Consider the following 15,803-nt stretch of genomic DNA (forward strand, 5'->3'; position numbering starts at 1 on the left):
AACACCCCTGGCTCCCCCAGCCTCTCCTCACAGGGCTGTGCTCCAGCCCCCTCACCAGCCTTGGTGCCCCTCTCTGAACACCTTCAAGCACCTCAACATCTTTCTTAAATTAAGAAGCCCAAAACAGGGCACCTCACTCTAGGTGTGGCATAACCAGCGCTGAGTACAGGGGCAGAAGGACTTCCCTGCTCCTGCTGGCCACACTGTTCCTGATACAGGCCAGGATGCCACTGGCCCTCCGGGCCACCTGGGCACACTGCTGGCTCGTGTTCACTACGAGGCGCCTTTTTTCACCGCCCTTCCTTCCACCCTCAAGCCACTGCTGCCACAGCATGGGGTGCTCGATACAGCGCTCGGGGATGGTTTTCGTTTCATTTATTGTTGCGGCTGTGTTTGTTGGCATTATCCTTATAATGACTCTATTTCTCCCAGCTCCTCTTCAGCCACGGCACCCGAACCGCCCGCCCTCCACGCCGTCAGGGTTAAACCGCCGGGAAGGACGGAGAGCGCTGGGTGGTGCTTGCAAGGAGGAGGAGCTCGGCAGCCGAGCGGCTCCTCCTGGATGCCTCCGCGCTCCATCGATTGTGTCGGCTGGCGGCTGGAGCTGTCTGCGCCGGCCGGACGCGGAGGCGCTGCTGGGAGCGGAGCCGCCCCAGGTGCCGGATACGAACGCGGCGGCGGCGGCCGGTGAGTGACAGTCTCTGGCCTCCCGCCCCGCTCTTCCTCTGTCGGGCTCTGTGGAGCCGGCGCTCAGCGGGACAGCTCCGGTTCTTTCCCCCCCCACCCCCTCATCCTTTTAGCCTCCCCTTCTTCTCCCTCCCCGGGGGGTTGTCCGAGGCTCTCGCCCGTCGGGCGGGGTCGACTATCGCGTCGCACGCCCCGCCTGTGCTCCTGGGAGCCGGGACGGAGCTGCTGTTACCGGTCTGCAGCCTTACCGGAGGCACCTGCTGGCCGCACAGCGGAGGCTCGCCGCTTCCGGCGCGCTCCTCCCCTGGGGACTCAGCCAAGCCTCTTCCTGCAGCCCCCTGGCAGCGGACGGGGCTGCCCACGGCGCTCCCCCTTCACCTTTGAGCCCCTAACCGGTGTCCTGCTGGCGGGTGGGTGTCTTTTGGGTGCTGATGGTTGCCCTCCGGTGTCCCGGCCGTCGGTGGCCTTATGTGGGAGCCCTCTTCTTAGCCCAGCAAGGCAGCGGCAGGGCAGCAGCTCGGTGGCTTTGGCCTCGATTTCCTATGGCTGACAGTTGCTGGGCTCGCTTGGTTATGCGGTGAAACTAAGCTGCTTTTGAACTGCCTGAAATCGTTCAGCTCAGTGAAGCCTGGGGGGGGGGGGGGGGGGGGGGGGAGTAGAGGAAATAAGCAAGGCATAGGCGCGGTGTGCCGTGGAAGAGCTGGTTCGTTGCAGGTCTGCTTTGGGTTTGTTCCTGACTTTCATCCAGTGAAGTCTCCGAAATCACTCCCCAAAATCCGTGTGTGCTACCACACACACGCTACAGTACCGTAGTAAGGGATGTGGAGCAAATCACAACAAGATGCAGTGGTTGAGAGGTGACTGCTTTCATTGGTGTCTAACTGGAAACGTTACACTTCCTCGGTGGCTTTTTCACTTCCTACCCAGTTCTCTATTTCTCCTTCCCTTGAGCAGTCCAGAAGGGACCATGAGCTGAGTGACCAAACGTCTTTCTTCCTTGCCCTTTCCGTATCTTAATTAGGAAGATCTTTTAACGAGGAGTAGGCAATACCCCAAAGTGGGAATGATCGAATTTCTGAAAGGGAGCTTCCCATTCTATCCCGTTTTACTGGATTTTAAAGTACTGCTCCTTCTACAACATCAGCTTTTCCTTTTCTTTCCCCCCCACCCCCTGCTTTCAGTGTTTCCAATAATTCACTTCTTATTGTGCATTAGCAGCTTGTATGCCATGGTCTGGTTGACTGGATAGGGCTGGGTGCTGGGTTGGACTGGATGATCTTGGAGGTCTCTTCCAACCTGGTTGATTCTATGATTAGCCATTTTATCTCTGAGAGAACATCAGGTTAAATCTAAACTGACAATATTCAACACAGTATCCATACTCAAATACCTGTCTTTAAATTTTAGGTTAAAAATACTGATCTCTTAAAATCTCCAGGCTTTTCTGATCATTCTTAAATAGAATCTCTTTTTTTTCTCTCTCTCTAGTGAACTGTGTGAATTTCATCACTGTAAGCTCTGGTTTGGTTTTTTGTTTTGATAAAGTTGTCTCAGCAGTTGAATCACTTGTGTTTGCTTGGGGACTTCGGTGTTTGGGTTTGGTTTTTTCCCCCTTTTGTGGAAAACACAAATAAATAAAGGTCTGTGTCATTGTTTTCCCCTTTGCTCACCTGGAAATTAAAAGCTGTGTGATTCCTGGTTCCCTGTCTCTGCGGTATCTGGTACAGCAGCAGAAGGCATGTTCTGCTCCTGGTTTCTTTCTTGTGGATAGATGTGTAGGTTTTAGGATTTATGCCCTACTTTGGGATCACTTTTGTCTTAAATATCATTTAAACTAGAGCACAGTTATTTTTTTCCTTGTGCTAGTGACTTACCTTGGTGGAAATACCAGTAATTCACGTTGTAATGGTAAAGGAAGCTTATGAGTGGAAAACATAACCTGTGTCGTATGTTAATATCTAATTAAAAGCATCTCAAACTATTGCCCTTTTTTTTTTTTAAAGCAAAACACAAAGTTGTTTTTTCATGGTTTTTTTCACGATTTTTTCTATTAATTAGAATATTTTTACAGACTTTATAGACTTTTTAATGCTTCAGTTGCTTCAGCAGCTATTAGTGCTGATTAACAGCCTCATTAACGGACGTTTAAAATGAATTCTAAACATCCTCCCCCACCTTAAAGTTCCAAGCCATGAGCTTAAAATAAAAATAAGCCTTTATAGAAAAGTATTTCACACTGTGTCCTTTGAGCAGTGGATATTGTTGTATGGAGAAGCTGCCATCAGTGCAAAACTCACTGCATATTTATATATATTTATATATATTTTTATATATTTATATATTTATACATATTTATATATATTTAAGTGTTTCTGAATCTGTAGTACTCAGATTTATTTTGAGTTGTGTGATTTCTCATGGATATGAGCTGAGGCTTTGGGGTTTGTTTTTTTTTTTCCTGACTGTTGAGACTATTTTTGGGGAAAACAGACAATAAAGAGGTTAAAATACATAACCCAGCAATTGTTTTTCTGAGATCCTACTGAAAAAAACAACTATCCACTTGTACAGTCTGCAGTATGCTGCTCCTTACAGGGAAGCTGGACTAAAGCATGAGAAACTGGTTGACAAGAAAGACAAAGGCCAGTGATTAGTGATTGAAACTTTGATATGTTAAACCACACAGAATTAATTTCTTTCAATGTACTGGTTTTTTTAGCTGTTGATTCAGTAAGTCTCGAGTGCTATATTTGAAACTGTAGATGAGTTTTGAGTTATTTTAATCTTGTTTATTCTGTGTTTATCTGCTTTCCTGCTTGAAAAGAGCAAAGGAAAGAAATACCTCAATAGAATGGTGACAGAAGGCTGATTACAAAAGATGTTCTTAAAAGCTAGGACTCTGACAGCTACTGAAAGTAGCCATGACTTAGTCTAGAGTTGGTATTTTGTTCTGCAGGACAAAGCAGCCTGTGAGACCCAGACAGACACAACCTGCTGTATGTTTTAAATGGCTGTACATCTCTACTTCATTACCCAAAGAAGGACAGAAAATCTTCCACCAGGGAATCAGGAGCGGTTCATTTTACAGTGCAGGCTGGAAAATAGTAATTGGAAGACTGCACATCTTACAGTGAATTTATTTTATGTCCTTTTCCCTTTGGTATGTTGAAGATTCAAAATCCAACACCAGCTAAACTAAGATCTTTCAGCGTAAGTCAGACATTAGGTCTTCAGCTTCACCTTCTGTGTTGGACCACCTACGTTCTGCCGATCTGTACTATGCACTGTTGTCTTTCGAATGACTTCTCCCTAGGGAGAAATACAGTGCTTGGTAATGGGGGAAAACTTGTTTGTGAAGGTGCTGGTAGGATGAGGGGTGATTAGACGGCACATGGATAGCGCGGTCACGTCGGGTTGGTGTTTTGGCTTTGGCACTGCACATGAAAGCAAAGGTCTGTGTTTGCAACTTGCAAAGTATCAGTGTAAAAACAAAGCTGATTAAAATGTTTGTACCTCAGCCTGAAAATTATTTCCTAGAGTGCCTGTCAGTGGTGCAGCTCCAAAGCAGTTGGATTGCTCTCCCAAGGTCAAAAGTTAGAAGAGGAGGAGGGAAGGGAAGGAGCGAGAACTCATTTCTGTGATCTCCTGAAAAGGGGGGGAAGAAAAGAACTTGAAGCAACTTTGCACAGCGAAAGTAGACTGGGTATTTAATACTATAAATAACACAAGCACCTCCTTTGCCTTCTGTGCAGAAACTGTTTCTAATTGTCCACTTTATATTATTTTGGATGTAGTCCTTTTTCTTCAAGAGGTAGTTGGGCTGTGTAGCCGTTTCTTTGCAACAGAAGCTGTTAATTAGTCTCCAGACAGTAAATTCAGCATTGCAGTAGAAAATAACTGTGATCACACTCGGTGCTGGCTGTGAGAGCCTGGTTTGCCTTTCTAATTTAGTTTGTTTTGTTCATAAGGAAAACAAAATTTCCCAGACACCAAGCCCTTCCTGGGGCTGCATTTCTCTTGACTTTTAAGGCAACTACAGACTCAGATTTTCAGTTTAATTCTCAGAGGCAGACCTCAGCCTGCATCGTACAGAAGCTGGTGGGGACTTCGGTGGTGTAAAAGTGTCTGTGGATTAGATTACAATGCAAATCAGTATTTTTTAGGCACATTTAGTCTTGGGTTTTTCCTTTCACTTTGTGAATGACTTGAACACAGTGTACACTGTATTTGGAAGCTCCTCAAAAAGCTGACAGTAGCAGTTAAAGATGCAGGGCTGTGCTGAGCAAAAGTTACTTTTTAAATGCACGCTTCTTAATGTTGGCAACAAACTGAACTGATTTTTGAGGACAACCCTAAAATGCCTCAATTGAGAAAAAAAAAAAGGCAATTTAAGTTTTCTGCTTAGTAATTCTTGTCTTGTGGCACTGTGAATCTCAGTGTGTTTTTGAAAGGTACTTAGCTTCTTGCTGGAAAACGATGTTAGACTTTAGACAAAAAGTTAGACTTAAGTACCTAGCTGGTGGGTTTTGCTATTGGTGGCTTTTCAGCAGCATAGAAGGCAGAAGAGCATCTGTTTCTCACAGGGTAGCTTCACTCCTCTGAAAGCATGATACTTGCTTTTAGGATTTAGGATTTTAGGTGGAAATAGAGTATGTAAGGCAGAACTAGGCTGACATATATCAGAAAAACACCTGCGTGCACAGGCGGTAAGGCAGTGAAATGTTTTAGCTCGTATTTGAGTGTGCAGATTGAGAGAGATACTACAGGTAATGGCTTCAGTGGTTCCCTGAACAGAGGCTAGAAGGAGGAAGACAGAGATCTCAGTAACACAAGTGCATGTCTCATCACTGCAATGTTGCTGAAACAAAAGAAACTGCCAAGAAAGCCGCACGGCAAATGTTAAATTGAGTGTTACAGCCCTACAAGCACCCGAATTAAAACTCCAGCCATCTGAGATGTGTCATTACAGCGGTTATTGTGGGTTTAGGAAGACTATTGTGTATAGTTACAGGGCTTTAAAAAAAAATCTAGGGGGTGTCTTGTTTCTTTTTTCTAGGGGAAAAAAAAAAAGAACACATCCCACTGGGATTTCTTTGGTTTGTTTTTCTGAACTTCTGGATCTTTCTGAATGCATTTGCATGGATGGATTTGAAAGGTTTTGCTGCTCGAAGTATGCCTTTCCAGTTTCTGCCTGCGAGGAACATAAGATAGAGGGATGCTGAGAATTCTCAGATGCTTTCCCATTTTCCCAAAACCTAAACTAAATGCACAGCAAACTGGGAACAGCTTTAGAGCAGAACCAGGACGAGTGGTTTAAGTGAAGGACAGTGAGAACAGCTTCTAGATGAAGCAAAGTTTGGATAGTGGAGGGAGAAGCAGATGGAGGACAGCGTTGTGTTTTGTGAGCATTTAGAAATTAATGGGAGATTTATGGCCATCTGCGATATGGTTTTGTGTACAGCTGAGTTGACTTTTTTCCCTCTATATGTTTATATAGACATGTTTAAGGCTTTTCTTCACAATGCTGCTAGATTATAGTGGTGTGTCACGTAATAAATACAGAAGCTTTTAACCCGACTAGAGGGCTGAATTTCTGGGGAGTTGCTGTGCAATTTGTAATGAAAAAGAGCGGAAATTTTGGGGAGAAACATCTGGGTTCAGACTGTCTTAAATTACGTTTTCTTTGATGCTCTTGGTCTTTTCTGGCCAATTTAGTATGACCAGAGCAGATGTTCGGAAAACTTAGGCTGATTTGACTGGAGTCTTGGTGCTGTAACATTGAATATACCAGCAAAAAGTGTTCATTCAGGAACTGGTATAAACCAGCATAAATAAATTGGGGGAATAGTATTTTCAGTGTGAAGTTATTGAACTTTAAAGTCAACTCTTTTGAAAATGGAATAGGAATTTCCTTTTGAGATTTGCCCCAACAGAAATGTCCTAATCCATGTTTATGGGACTAATGCTGTCATTCAGGTTATTGTAGTACCGATTGTCACAGTCACTTAGGTAAAGAGATTTGGAGCTGAGGCCAAGATGTATTTTGTGGTTCTGGGCTTTTCATGCTCTATGTGGATTACATCAAATTCACGTGCTGATGAGTGTGATGGAAGAGGTTTGTGTGTTTTCATGGGAGCTGAGTGGAGCAGAGAGAATTATTTTTAAGCTGACTAAAATAGATTTTACTACTCTTCAACCGTTTTATTCAGGGTTTTTTGTTTGAACAGGTGAGATATATATGGCAGATGAAATAATTTTTCTGAGCTAAAAATTTTCCCCCCATAGCTACCATTTTAAGAGTCTCTGTTCATCTGTGCTATAGATAAATGTTCTTTTAAATCTATTTTTAGGGGTCTGTTAGTTTTACTGCTTGCCGATGGGCCACAAACCCAAACTCGCTGCTGAGTCACAAACTTTGTTGGTTGCAGGCTCCTTAATTTCCTTCAGGACGTTTAGGGTGTAAGATACTAATGAACAAAACTCCACTTTGGAACAGAATGCTCGTGGCAAACAAAAAAAAGCCTGCCTTTCCATGCTGTAATGGCATTTGCGTGGTTCATTTTGCTCCGAGGGGAATCTCCCCCTTGCCCAGATAAACAGCGTGTCAGAAGCCCCAATGCAGAGACACATCAATGTCTCAGTATGTCGTACATCATAACTGATAAGATGCTGCCGTTTAATATAGTCGGAGGGAATGAATTTATGTTAGTCTAGATGTCTCTTTTTGGCCATGTGATCGATAGAAGGTTAATTGATGTTAAATGGCTGCTTTGTTAGCCCTTCATCAGCCGCTAAACTAGTACCGAAGGAGTACAGATCATTACTACAAAAGGCCAAGACCAGTATGTTTTCTTAGCGAGGTTTATAGGTCTTTTTTTATCCCTGCCTTCTATTCCTCCTTCCCAACCACGCAGGACATCACCAGCTGTAAGGATGGGAGGAGAGAGCGGGCAGCTTCTCTAAACACACACTCGGGTTCCTGCCCCCCATTCTGCTCCTCGTACCTCCGCGGAGTGACAGCTTGGAGATGTTGCGTGCGAGCGAGTTCAGCTGGTGCTGTGTGGTCCGGGTGTGTGGTCTGCAGCTCGACCCGGAGGCTGCGAACAGGGTGGAGGAGAGAGAGCAACACTGTTTACTTTAATTTATTTCGGATGCCGGAACTGTGCCCGGAGTTTCTCCGAAGCTGGGTTCCACGGTGAGCAGTGTCAATCCCTCACAGCTGAACTCCTCTGCCCGGGGCTCCCGCAGCATCTGCCGCGGGGCCAAGCTTTTCATCCCCTGGGACTCAGAAACGTTAATGGCATCGCTGAGTGCTGTGATTATTTTGCTTTCGCTCCCCTCGAGATCTATAGCCGCGGAGATATACGTTGCTGGGTTGAGGGATGCAGGACCTCAGATAGGAGGAGAATGCACAAGTGTGGTTGTCGCGAAAGCAAAACTGCTGCTCTGCCCCAAAACTAAAATCTCTAGTACGCTCTTCACAAGTGGTTGCAATGTCCAAGAGCCCTTTTGATAAGAGGATGGCATCATATGGGATCTAATACTCCAAATAAATTATTTTTCTTTACCATTTCCCCTGTCCATCACAAAACTTTCCCGTCTCTGCATAGTGGAACTGATTTTGGCATCTGACATTGTCCTGCAGGTTAATGTCTTTTTCAGTGTTACTACTGGCATGAATCAAAACACTGGAGATGCCAGGACAAGGCAAATCAGGCTTGCTTTGTTCTGTACAACGGGCAAATTACCCCCTTTTAAAAAAGATTGCTTCTCTTTTCATCGTAGAATCATAGAATACATCCTGAAATACACCCTGAAAGATCATTTTGTCCAACCACCCTTGCAGCGAGCAGGGACATCTTTAACTATAAGTAGCTTAGCAGTGTTTTAAAGAGATTCCTCCCCTCCACCCCAAAATGTCAGATTTGTGAGTGCTTCTTGTTTAAATTGACAAGTCTTCTTTTATTATTTAAATAAACATGCACAAATTCTTAATATCACTTGGAATTTCAGCCTTGTTTAGCTTATTCATTTCCCAGTCTCTTCTGGCAGGCTTGCAGGAATGGACTTTGTATTATTAATGCAGTGTTGAAGGCTGTGGAAATTCTAGGGCACTGAAGATCTCCAGAGGGGTTAATAAATGTCAGTTATTTTCACAGCCCTTCTTTTTGGATGCTTTTAAATCTCGGTTTATGGAGATTGTCTGTCTGAATTTATGTTGTTGGGCAGATAAAGCACAGAAAAGGTTGCAACAGTGTTTTTCATCATTTTGTATTGATTGGGAGCTTTTTTGTGTTTTGTTGTCCTGCTTGGGGTCAGTTGCTGTGTCCCTAGACTGACTCTTGTAGTGTGTTGTACTTGAGGAACTAGCTGGGTTTTCCAGTGAAACCAGATCACTAGTTTGATTTAGTGGGAGCATGAGTTTGTGTAGTTTGAGATGAAAAGACCATCAGCTACCTTCTGGCATATGACTATTTATGGCTTGTTGAAAAAAAGGGCATTTCATAAACCTGTTCATTTGGAAAGCATTCAGTGCTGTGATGCTAGTGTGGGGAGCACCTCAGCTGTAGATTTCAGGTTGGTTTGTCCTTTAAGAATTGAACACTAACATCTGAGACAAGCTGTAAGTGGAATATGGATGATGTTTTGATCATTCCTTCTCCTCCTGCCTCAAAACTTTCAAATTGCACTCTGTCACATCTGTAGGACTGAGAACAAAGAAATACTTGACACCTGAAGACTTGCCTACTTGCTTGTGGCTTAAACTTCCTCAGTGATGACAAATAGGCTTTTTCTTTCCTCCCTTCTTGACAGCTGGGATTCCCTTTGCTAGATGACCGTGACACTTGCATCGACCTTGAGCCTGCCTTGCTCTAGGAGTGTCTTTTAACTTGTGTCTGTGACAAAGTACCACTGAAAACTGACTGAAGTGAATTGTCAGACACTGAACCCCACTTGCTCTCTTGTTTTAGAGGTTAGAAACTCCTTTTAAATTTTCTGTTGCCATTTTTTACACTGGTGACATTTGTAAGGAGGCAGCTGATGGCTACTTATCTTCCAGAATTTTGTGCTTTCATCATGCTTGCAGTTTTCCTTTGGGATTTGAACTTGCCAGCCTATTTAATATCCTGAACTGCTGTTTATGGATTTTGTGTTTTATTACTTCTCCCAGGCTAAGCAATGCTCTGCTCTAAAGAATGGAGAGAGCAGCACTGGGCATTTGACTTCTTTCTTCTCTGCTCATTGATGAAAGTTGAATAAAGAAACCTGTATAAAAACTCTGTTTTTAAACCACTGGACTTGTAGTTTCCCTTGTGTTTGGCCATATTTTGTGTCTTCACAAATTGTTTTTAAAGCAGCTTTACCTGTGATGAAGAGTGAAGATGTCTCCTCTTAGCAAGCTTGTAATGCTCAGAATTGTCTGATGGGTTTGTTTGGTTTTAACCAAACCTTTGTGAGAGAACAGCTTATTTGAGAAGTTCATGTAAAGACAAAGCTGATGTTTATGAAAGGCATTTTTCACCATGGTTTTGTGGTAGGTGGTCTTTCCAGGGGCTTTCTAACTCCTTGCTCTTTCATAACAAGAATTATGACAGAATAATAGATAATATGGGCAAGATCATGGGAGCAGTTGAACTGATGTCATCCCTGCTAAACTGCTAGGAGATGTTGTGGGGAAATGAAGTTTAAAGGGGTGGAGAGGATGAAGAGGCAGAGTCCTCTCTTAATTTGGTGGTAGACTGCTCACTGCCAAAAATGCTTCTTCCAAGAGCCTGGCTACTCAGAGGAGACAGCTTGGATAGGCAATGGGCTTTATGCCCTCTGCCCTACTCTCTGTTAGAAAAAATCTTTCAGCAAGAGGGCTGCTTTATTGCTGTTACTGTTGTTGATGTTGTTGGTTTTGTTGCTAATACCATTATTATTTTATGCATGACATAGAATTTCTCTTTAGGGCAGCATAGAGAATTGCAACACAAGCTCTTAATTACATTATTGTATCTTTACATGAAATGGAAAAGCAGATTTGGGTTGGTTTGTTTTATTTAGTTCTGCCTTAAATATGTATTGGTCCATGGCAGGACCCTGCCTGACTTTCCCAAAAGGTAGTCTGGTAGCTTTTAACTATTGACATGTTAGTCAGAGGGAGAAATAAATGAATTGATGTCTCTCAAGTGCTTGTTTGGTACTTGTAGTAAGGAGAGGCTCCAAAGAGTTCTTTCACTTGCTCTTTGGAATAACGACAGCCCATTGCTGTTTAAAAATGCTAATAATAGAGTCAAGGTATTGTATTGTGCTGAGATTTACTGTGGTGTTCTCATTCCAGTGAGGTATTTTAAAGCAATTCTGCAGTAAGGATGGAAATACTTCAGAAAGAATACTAGACCTCAGGAGGCTCAGCAATTTTATTACATTTATTTAGCTCATCATGAAGAGGAATCTCCTGCCAATTTCTGCAAGCCAGAAAAATATCTTCTAATATTACTTTTGAGTTTTGGTGTTGATTCAGGCCAATGGTGCTTGGGTATTTTGAAATAAACAATGTCTGCAGTGCAAGGGAACTGTAATATTTATTGTAAGAAGAGGGAATCAACCAAACAATATCCAAGTAACCTCAATTTTACTTGTTTTCATCAAGATATTTTCCTCTCCTGTTACCCCTGAGTTCCTGAAGATGGCTTTTTGACAGCTGTATAACTGAAAAGTACTCTGCCTTCACCAAAAATCATGCTAAAAGAGGTGGTTTAGGTTGTCTTAATGGTCTCTAGACACATGCTCTTCCCTGAAGAAGGTGACTGTTTGTAGATGTGTATGTAGATGCTGGAACATGTCCAGAGAAAGGTGACAAAGCTGGTGAGGGGCCTGGAACACAAACCCTATGAGGAGAGGCTGAGGGAGCTGGGGGTGTGCAGCCTGGACAAGAGGAGGCTCAGGGAGGACCTCATTGCCCTCTACAACTACCTGAAGGGAGGTTGTAGCCAGGTGGGGGTTGGTCTCTTCTCCTGGGTAACCAGCAGCAGAACAAGGGGACATAGCCTCAAGTTGTGCCGGGGAAGGTCTAGGCTGGATGTTAGGAGGAAGTTCTTGACAGAGAGAGTGATTGGCATTGGAATGGGCTGCCCAGGGAGGTGGTGGAGTCACTGTCCCTGGATGTGTTCAAGGAAAGCCTGGCTGAGGCACTTAGTGCCATGGTCTAGTTGAGTGGCTAGGGCTGGGTGCTAGGTTGGACTGGATGATCTTGGAGGTCTCTTCCAACCTGGTTGATTCTGTCATTCTATGTAAGCCCTCAGGTTCTTTACAGCTCTTGTGTATCTTTGAGACTTGCTGAGGATCTGTGAGGAAAGCTGCACAGACTGATAATGAAAACCTCCTATGAAATGGTTCCTCCATCAGCAACCTTTTCAGAACCAATGCTGTGGCTACAAAGATGATGACACTCTTTTTACAAGAAGTCCTATGGAAAAGATGAGGGGTAACAAGTTACTTGCAAAGGGATTGTGGTTGGACACAAGGAAGATTTTTCCCTACAAGAAAAATCAGCCATTGGAATAATCTCCTTAAGGGAAGTGGTGGAGTCCTCACTAACAGAGGATTGAATAGACTCGGTTTGAATTGTAGCATGAATGAGTCAGAGCATGTATAGAGGTTCATTAAGCATCTGAGAGTTTAGTCTTTTTCTGACTATAATGTTATTCACAGCTCAGAACTAGAGCTTGACTTAATTTAGCCAAAAATTCAAGTGCAAAGGAGGTGTAGATGTTCTGTGGCTGTGGCAAAGAGGCTGTGAGTGGTATTCCATATTTACATTCATGTTTCTTTACCATTTTAGAACAACTTAAAAGCTTGTTGTTATTTTTTACATGATATAATTACTAGTGGGTTTTAATGATTGTTTCTTGCTGAACAGATAAAAAACCAACTTGGCTCTTGCTAACTGAATAGACATCATGTCTCGAGCACGGCAGCCCCCACTTGTCACTGGCATCTCTCCCAATGAAGGCATCTCATGGACAAAAGTCACAATTAGAGGAGAAAATCTGGGGACTGGGCCAACAGACCTCATAGGTAAGTTGAAAAACAACAACATACTTTTGAGACTGTGGAAGGTCACATTTAAGATGAGAGAGAATTGTATTGACTGATAAAATCGGTGCTGTCCAATGTGGATTAATCAGAGTGAGCTTAATTTACTGGATGAACACTCTTCCAGACTTTGTGTCCTGTACTGAACACTAAGAAAGAATGCTTGTGGGAATGTCCTAAAGGAAGGTAAATGTCTAAGATGCTCCCTCGTTACTTTCCCAGGCACTGAGAATTGCAGCGTGGAGCCTTTCCTATCAGAACTCTGGTTTCAGTGGATTGAGATGGTCAGTGAGCATCACCAGTCTTTGAGTTAGTGCAGAAGTCAGTGCATTAGAGCAGTTCTGACAGTTTCAAAGGGTCAGTGATTTAACTGCGTGTTCTGTGAAGAGTCATTTCCTTTGCTGTTCTGATTTTAGCCTGCTAACTGTATCTACTTCATCACAACTCTCATGCTGAAAGAGGCAACAAGCAGTTTGCTCCAATTCCCTTGACCATACTTACCTTGCTCATCACTGCTCTGTTCCCAGGTTGAAAAGTTCTTAAATGTCTGTGTCTCTATCTTTGACCTTCTTGTTGCTTTGCAGTGAATCACTACCAGGCAGGGACAAAGATCAGCTTGGTTGCAAGTAGTGTCTGGGAGGTGAATGCACTGTGATGCAGTGCTGTATCCTCACTTTTGTTTTGTGTTTCTTCCATGGAATTCAGTTTTCTCTGTAACATTGACTAAGCACTGAGATGTTTTTTTGTTGTTGAGCCTTGTATGGCTTAATGCTTAGGGTCTTGCAGTCAATCTGAGCCTGTTAATCTGAGTGTTTAACGTTTTGTCTGTGTGCATCATGCCTTTGTTGAATTTCATCTGCTGTTTTATACCATCTACATCATAGAATTATTAAGGTTGGAAAAGACCTGTAAGATTATCAGGTCCAGCTATCAACCCACTATCTCCATGCCCACTAGACCATGTCCTGAAGTGCTATGTCTACATGTTTTTTTTAACACCTCCAGGGATGGTGGCTCCACCAGCTCCAGGGACAGCCTATTCCAATGCCTGATCATTCTTTAAGTAATACAGTTTTTCCTAATATCCAACCTAAAGCACCCCAGCACAATTTGAGGCCATTTCCTCTCATCCTATCACTTGTTATCTGGGAGGGGAGACTGACCCCTACCTCACTGCAACCTCCTTTCAGCTAGATGTAGGAAGCAGTAAGGTCTCCCCATCATAGTGCTTCCACACAGTCTCATAAGAACTGTCTGATGTTTTCCCTAGGTTTTTTGTCTTTATGTTCTGAAGGGATTAATATCAGCAAATTTTAACCTTTTTATCCTATTTAGGAATGTACTGAACATAAGCAATCCCAGCACATACCCAGTGGAAGCTTTTCGTCAGTGAGCACACACCATTTAGTCTAACCTTATTTCTATCTTAACAAGCTGTTTAACCCTTTGAGGCTCATAGCCTAGAGCTCATTTTCCTAAGTCTTTTGAGAATGAGTTGGTCAAATCTTGCAGAAATCCAAGTTAACTCCAAGTACTGGAATTTCCCCTATTTCTTTTGTAAGTTGATCAATTTCTTTTGTAAGTTGATCATATGTGTAATTCAGTGTTCATTTCAGAGACAATTTAGCTAATATGTTGTGGAATTGTGACTCTGCTGAAGTCCATTGGAATTTTGTTTGGCTTTGCTAGAAACAATTTTTCATTTCATGGCTGTAAACCAAGATTCCTGAATTCCATCCTTGGCCACTGCAATGAATGCTTAAGCTTGGCCAAGCTTAAGCTGCTACAATTTCCCTATTTTCTTCTGTTTGCTGCCTCTCTAAAGGGGAAGTAGGATTTTCCTGAGCTGCTAGACAAGTTTGTGGTTCACTAAGAGGTCTTTACTGAGAAATAATGAAATAACTGATGATCATAGAATCAGTCAGGGTTGGAAGGGACCACAAGGAGCATCTAGTTCCAATCCCCCTGCCATGGGCAGGGACACCCTACCCTAGATCAGGCTGCACAGAGCCTCATCCAGCCTGGCCTTAAACACCTTCAGGGATGGGACCTCAACCGCTGCTCTGGGCAACCCATTCCAGGCTCTCACCACTCTCATGCTCAACAACTTCCTCCTCACATCCAGCCTGAACCTACCCATCTCCAGCTTTGCTCCATTCCCCCTGGTTCTGTCACTCCCTGACATCCTGAAAAGTCCCTCCCCAGCTTTTTGTAGGCTCCCTTCAGATACTGGACGGCCACAAAAAGGTCACCTCAGAGCCTCCTCTTCTCCAGACTGCACAGCCCCAACTCTTTCAGTCTGTCCTCATAGCAGAGCTGCTCCAGCCCTCTGAGCATCCTCATGGCCCTTCTCTGGACCTGCTCCAGCATATCCCCATCCCTCTTATAATAAGGGCTCCAGAATGATGTTAGAGGTCAGTGCCTTTCTGTGTGGTTGTGTGGTTGATGTGCATCCCTAACCTCCTTGATTCATCAGTGTGATCCCCTTGGAAGTGATCAGCACTGGGTTTTTGGAAGGAAGACATCTCCTGAGCTGTGCCTCACTATTACAAGTGACTAGCTGCTAACATTTTTTTTGCCATATTGTTTTTGAAATACTCTAGTGTTTCATAGCTGCTTATAATTTCATGCTTTGAGGTAAGAATAAGACAATGCATGGTTGTTATTTTTTTTTTTTTTCAAACCTAGCTCAGTTCTCAGTTTCCTTCAGTGAGTGTCTAAGGCTCCAGATACATAACTATAGCTCTTCATAGTTAAATGAAGCATGTAAATATTCCCTGTGACTTGAATGGAAGTACTTACAAAAGTGGGCCTTGGTAGCCATGAGATCGAAGCAAGCTCAAGGAGGAGTTTGATGCAGTTTATAATCTGCTCTTTGCATTTATAGAGTAAAATGAAAACCAAGAAAGTTGTTAATATGTACAATCAGGCTATCACATGGTAGAAGAGCATACCTTTTGATTTCATTTAGGAGAGAGCCTTCTGGTCATCTTTGTCTTTGAAATAGTATCAACTCTTTATTTGTAGTTCTACAT

The 15,803-nt window shown here is 43.3% G+C and overlaps 1 protein-coding gene across 2 annotated transcripts in view; it reads left to right on the plus strand.

Moving 5' to 3' along the window:
* Positions 1-544: 544 nt before the first annotated feature.
* Positions 545-15,803, plus strand: part of EXOC2 (exocyst complex component 2) — a 120,893-nt gene continuing 105,634 nt past the window's right edge. Inside the window, exons 1-2 of one of the 2 annotated variants that reach the window (XM_064161105.1) lie at positions 545-687; positions 12,593-12,750. In XM_064161105.1, the coding sequence (XP_064017175.1) occupies positions 12,633-12,750 (118 nt within the window). In that variant the 5' untranslated portion in view covers positions 545-687; positions 12,593-12,632. Of the gene's footprint in view, positions 688-842; positions 1,098-12,592; positions 12,751-15,803 lie in introns of those variants that run through there. The other variant, XM_064161106.1, reaches the window with a different exon arrangement.

This window comes from Pogoniulus pusillus, chromosome 21 (genome assembly GCF_015220805.1).
Source record: "Pogoniulus pusillus isolate bPogPus1 chromosome 21, bPogPus1.pri, whole genome shotgun sequence".
Lineage (NCBI taxonomy): Eukaryota > Metazoa > Chordata > Aves > Piciformes > Lybiidae > Pogoniulus > Pogoniulus pusillus.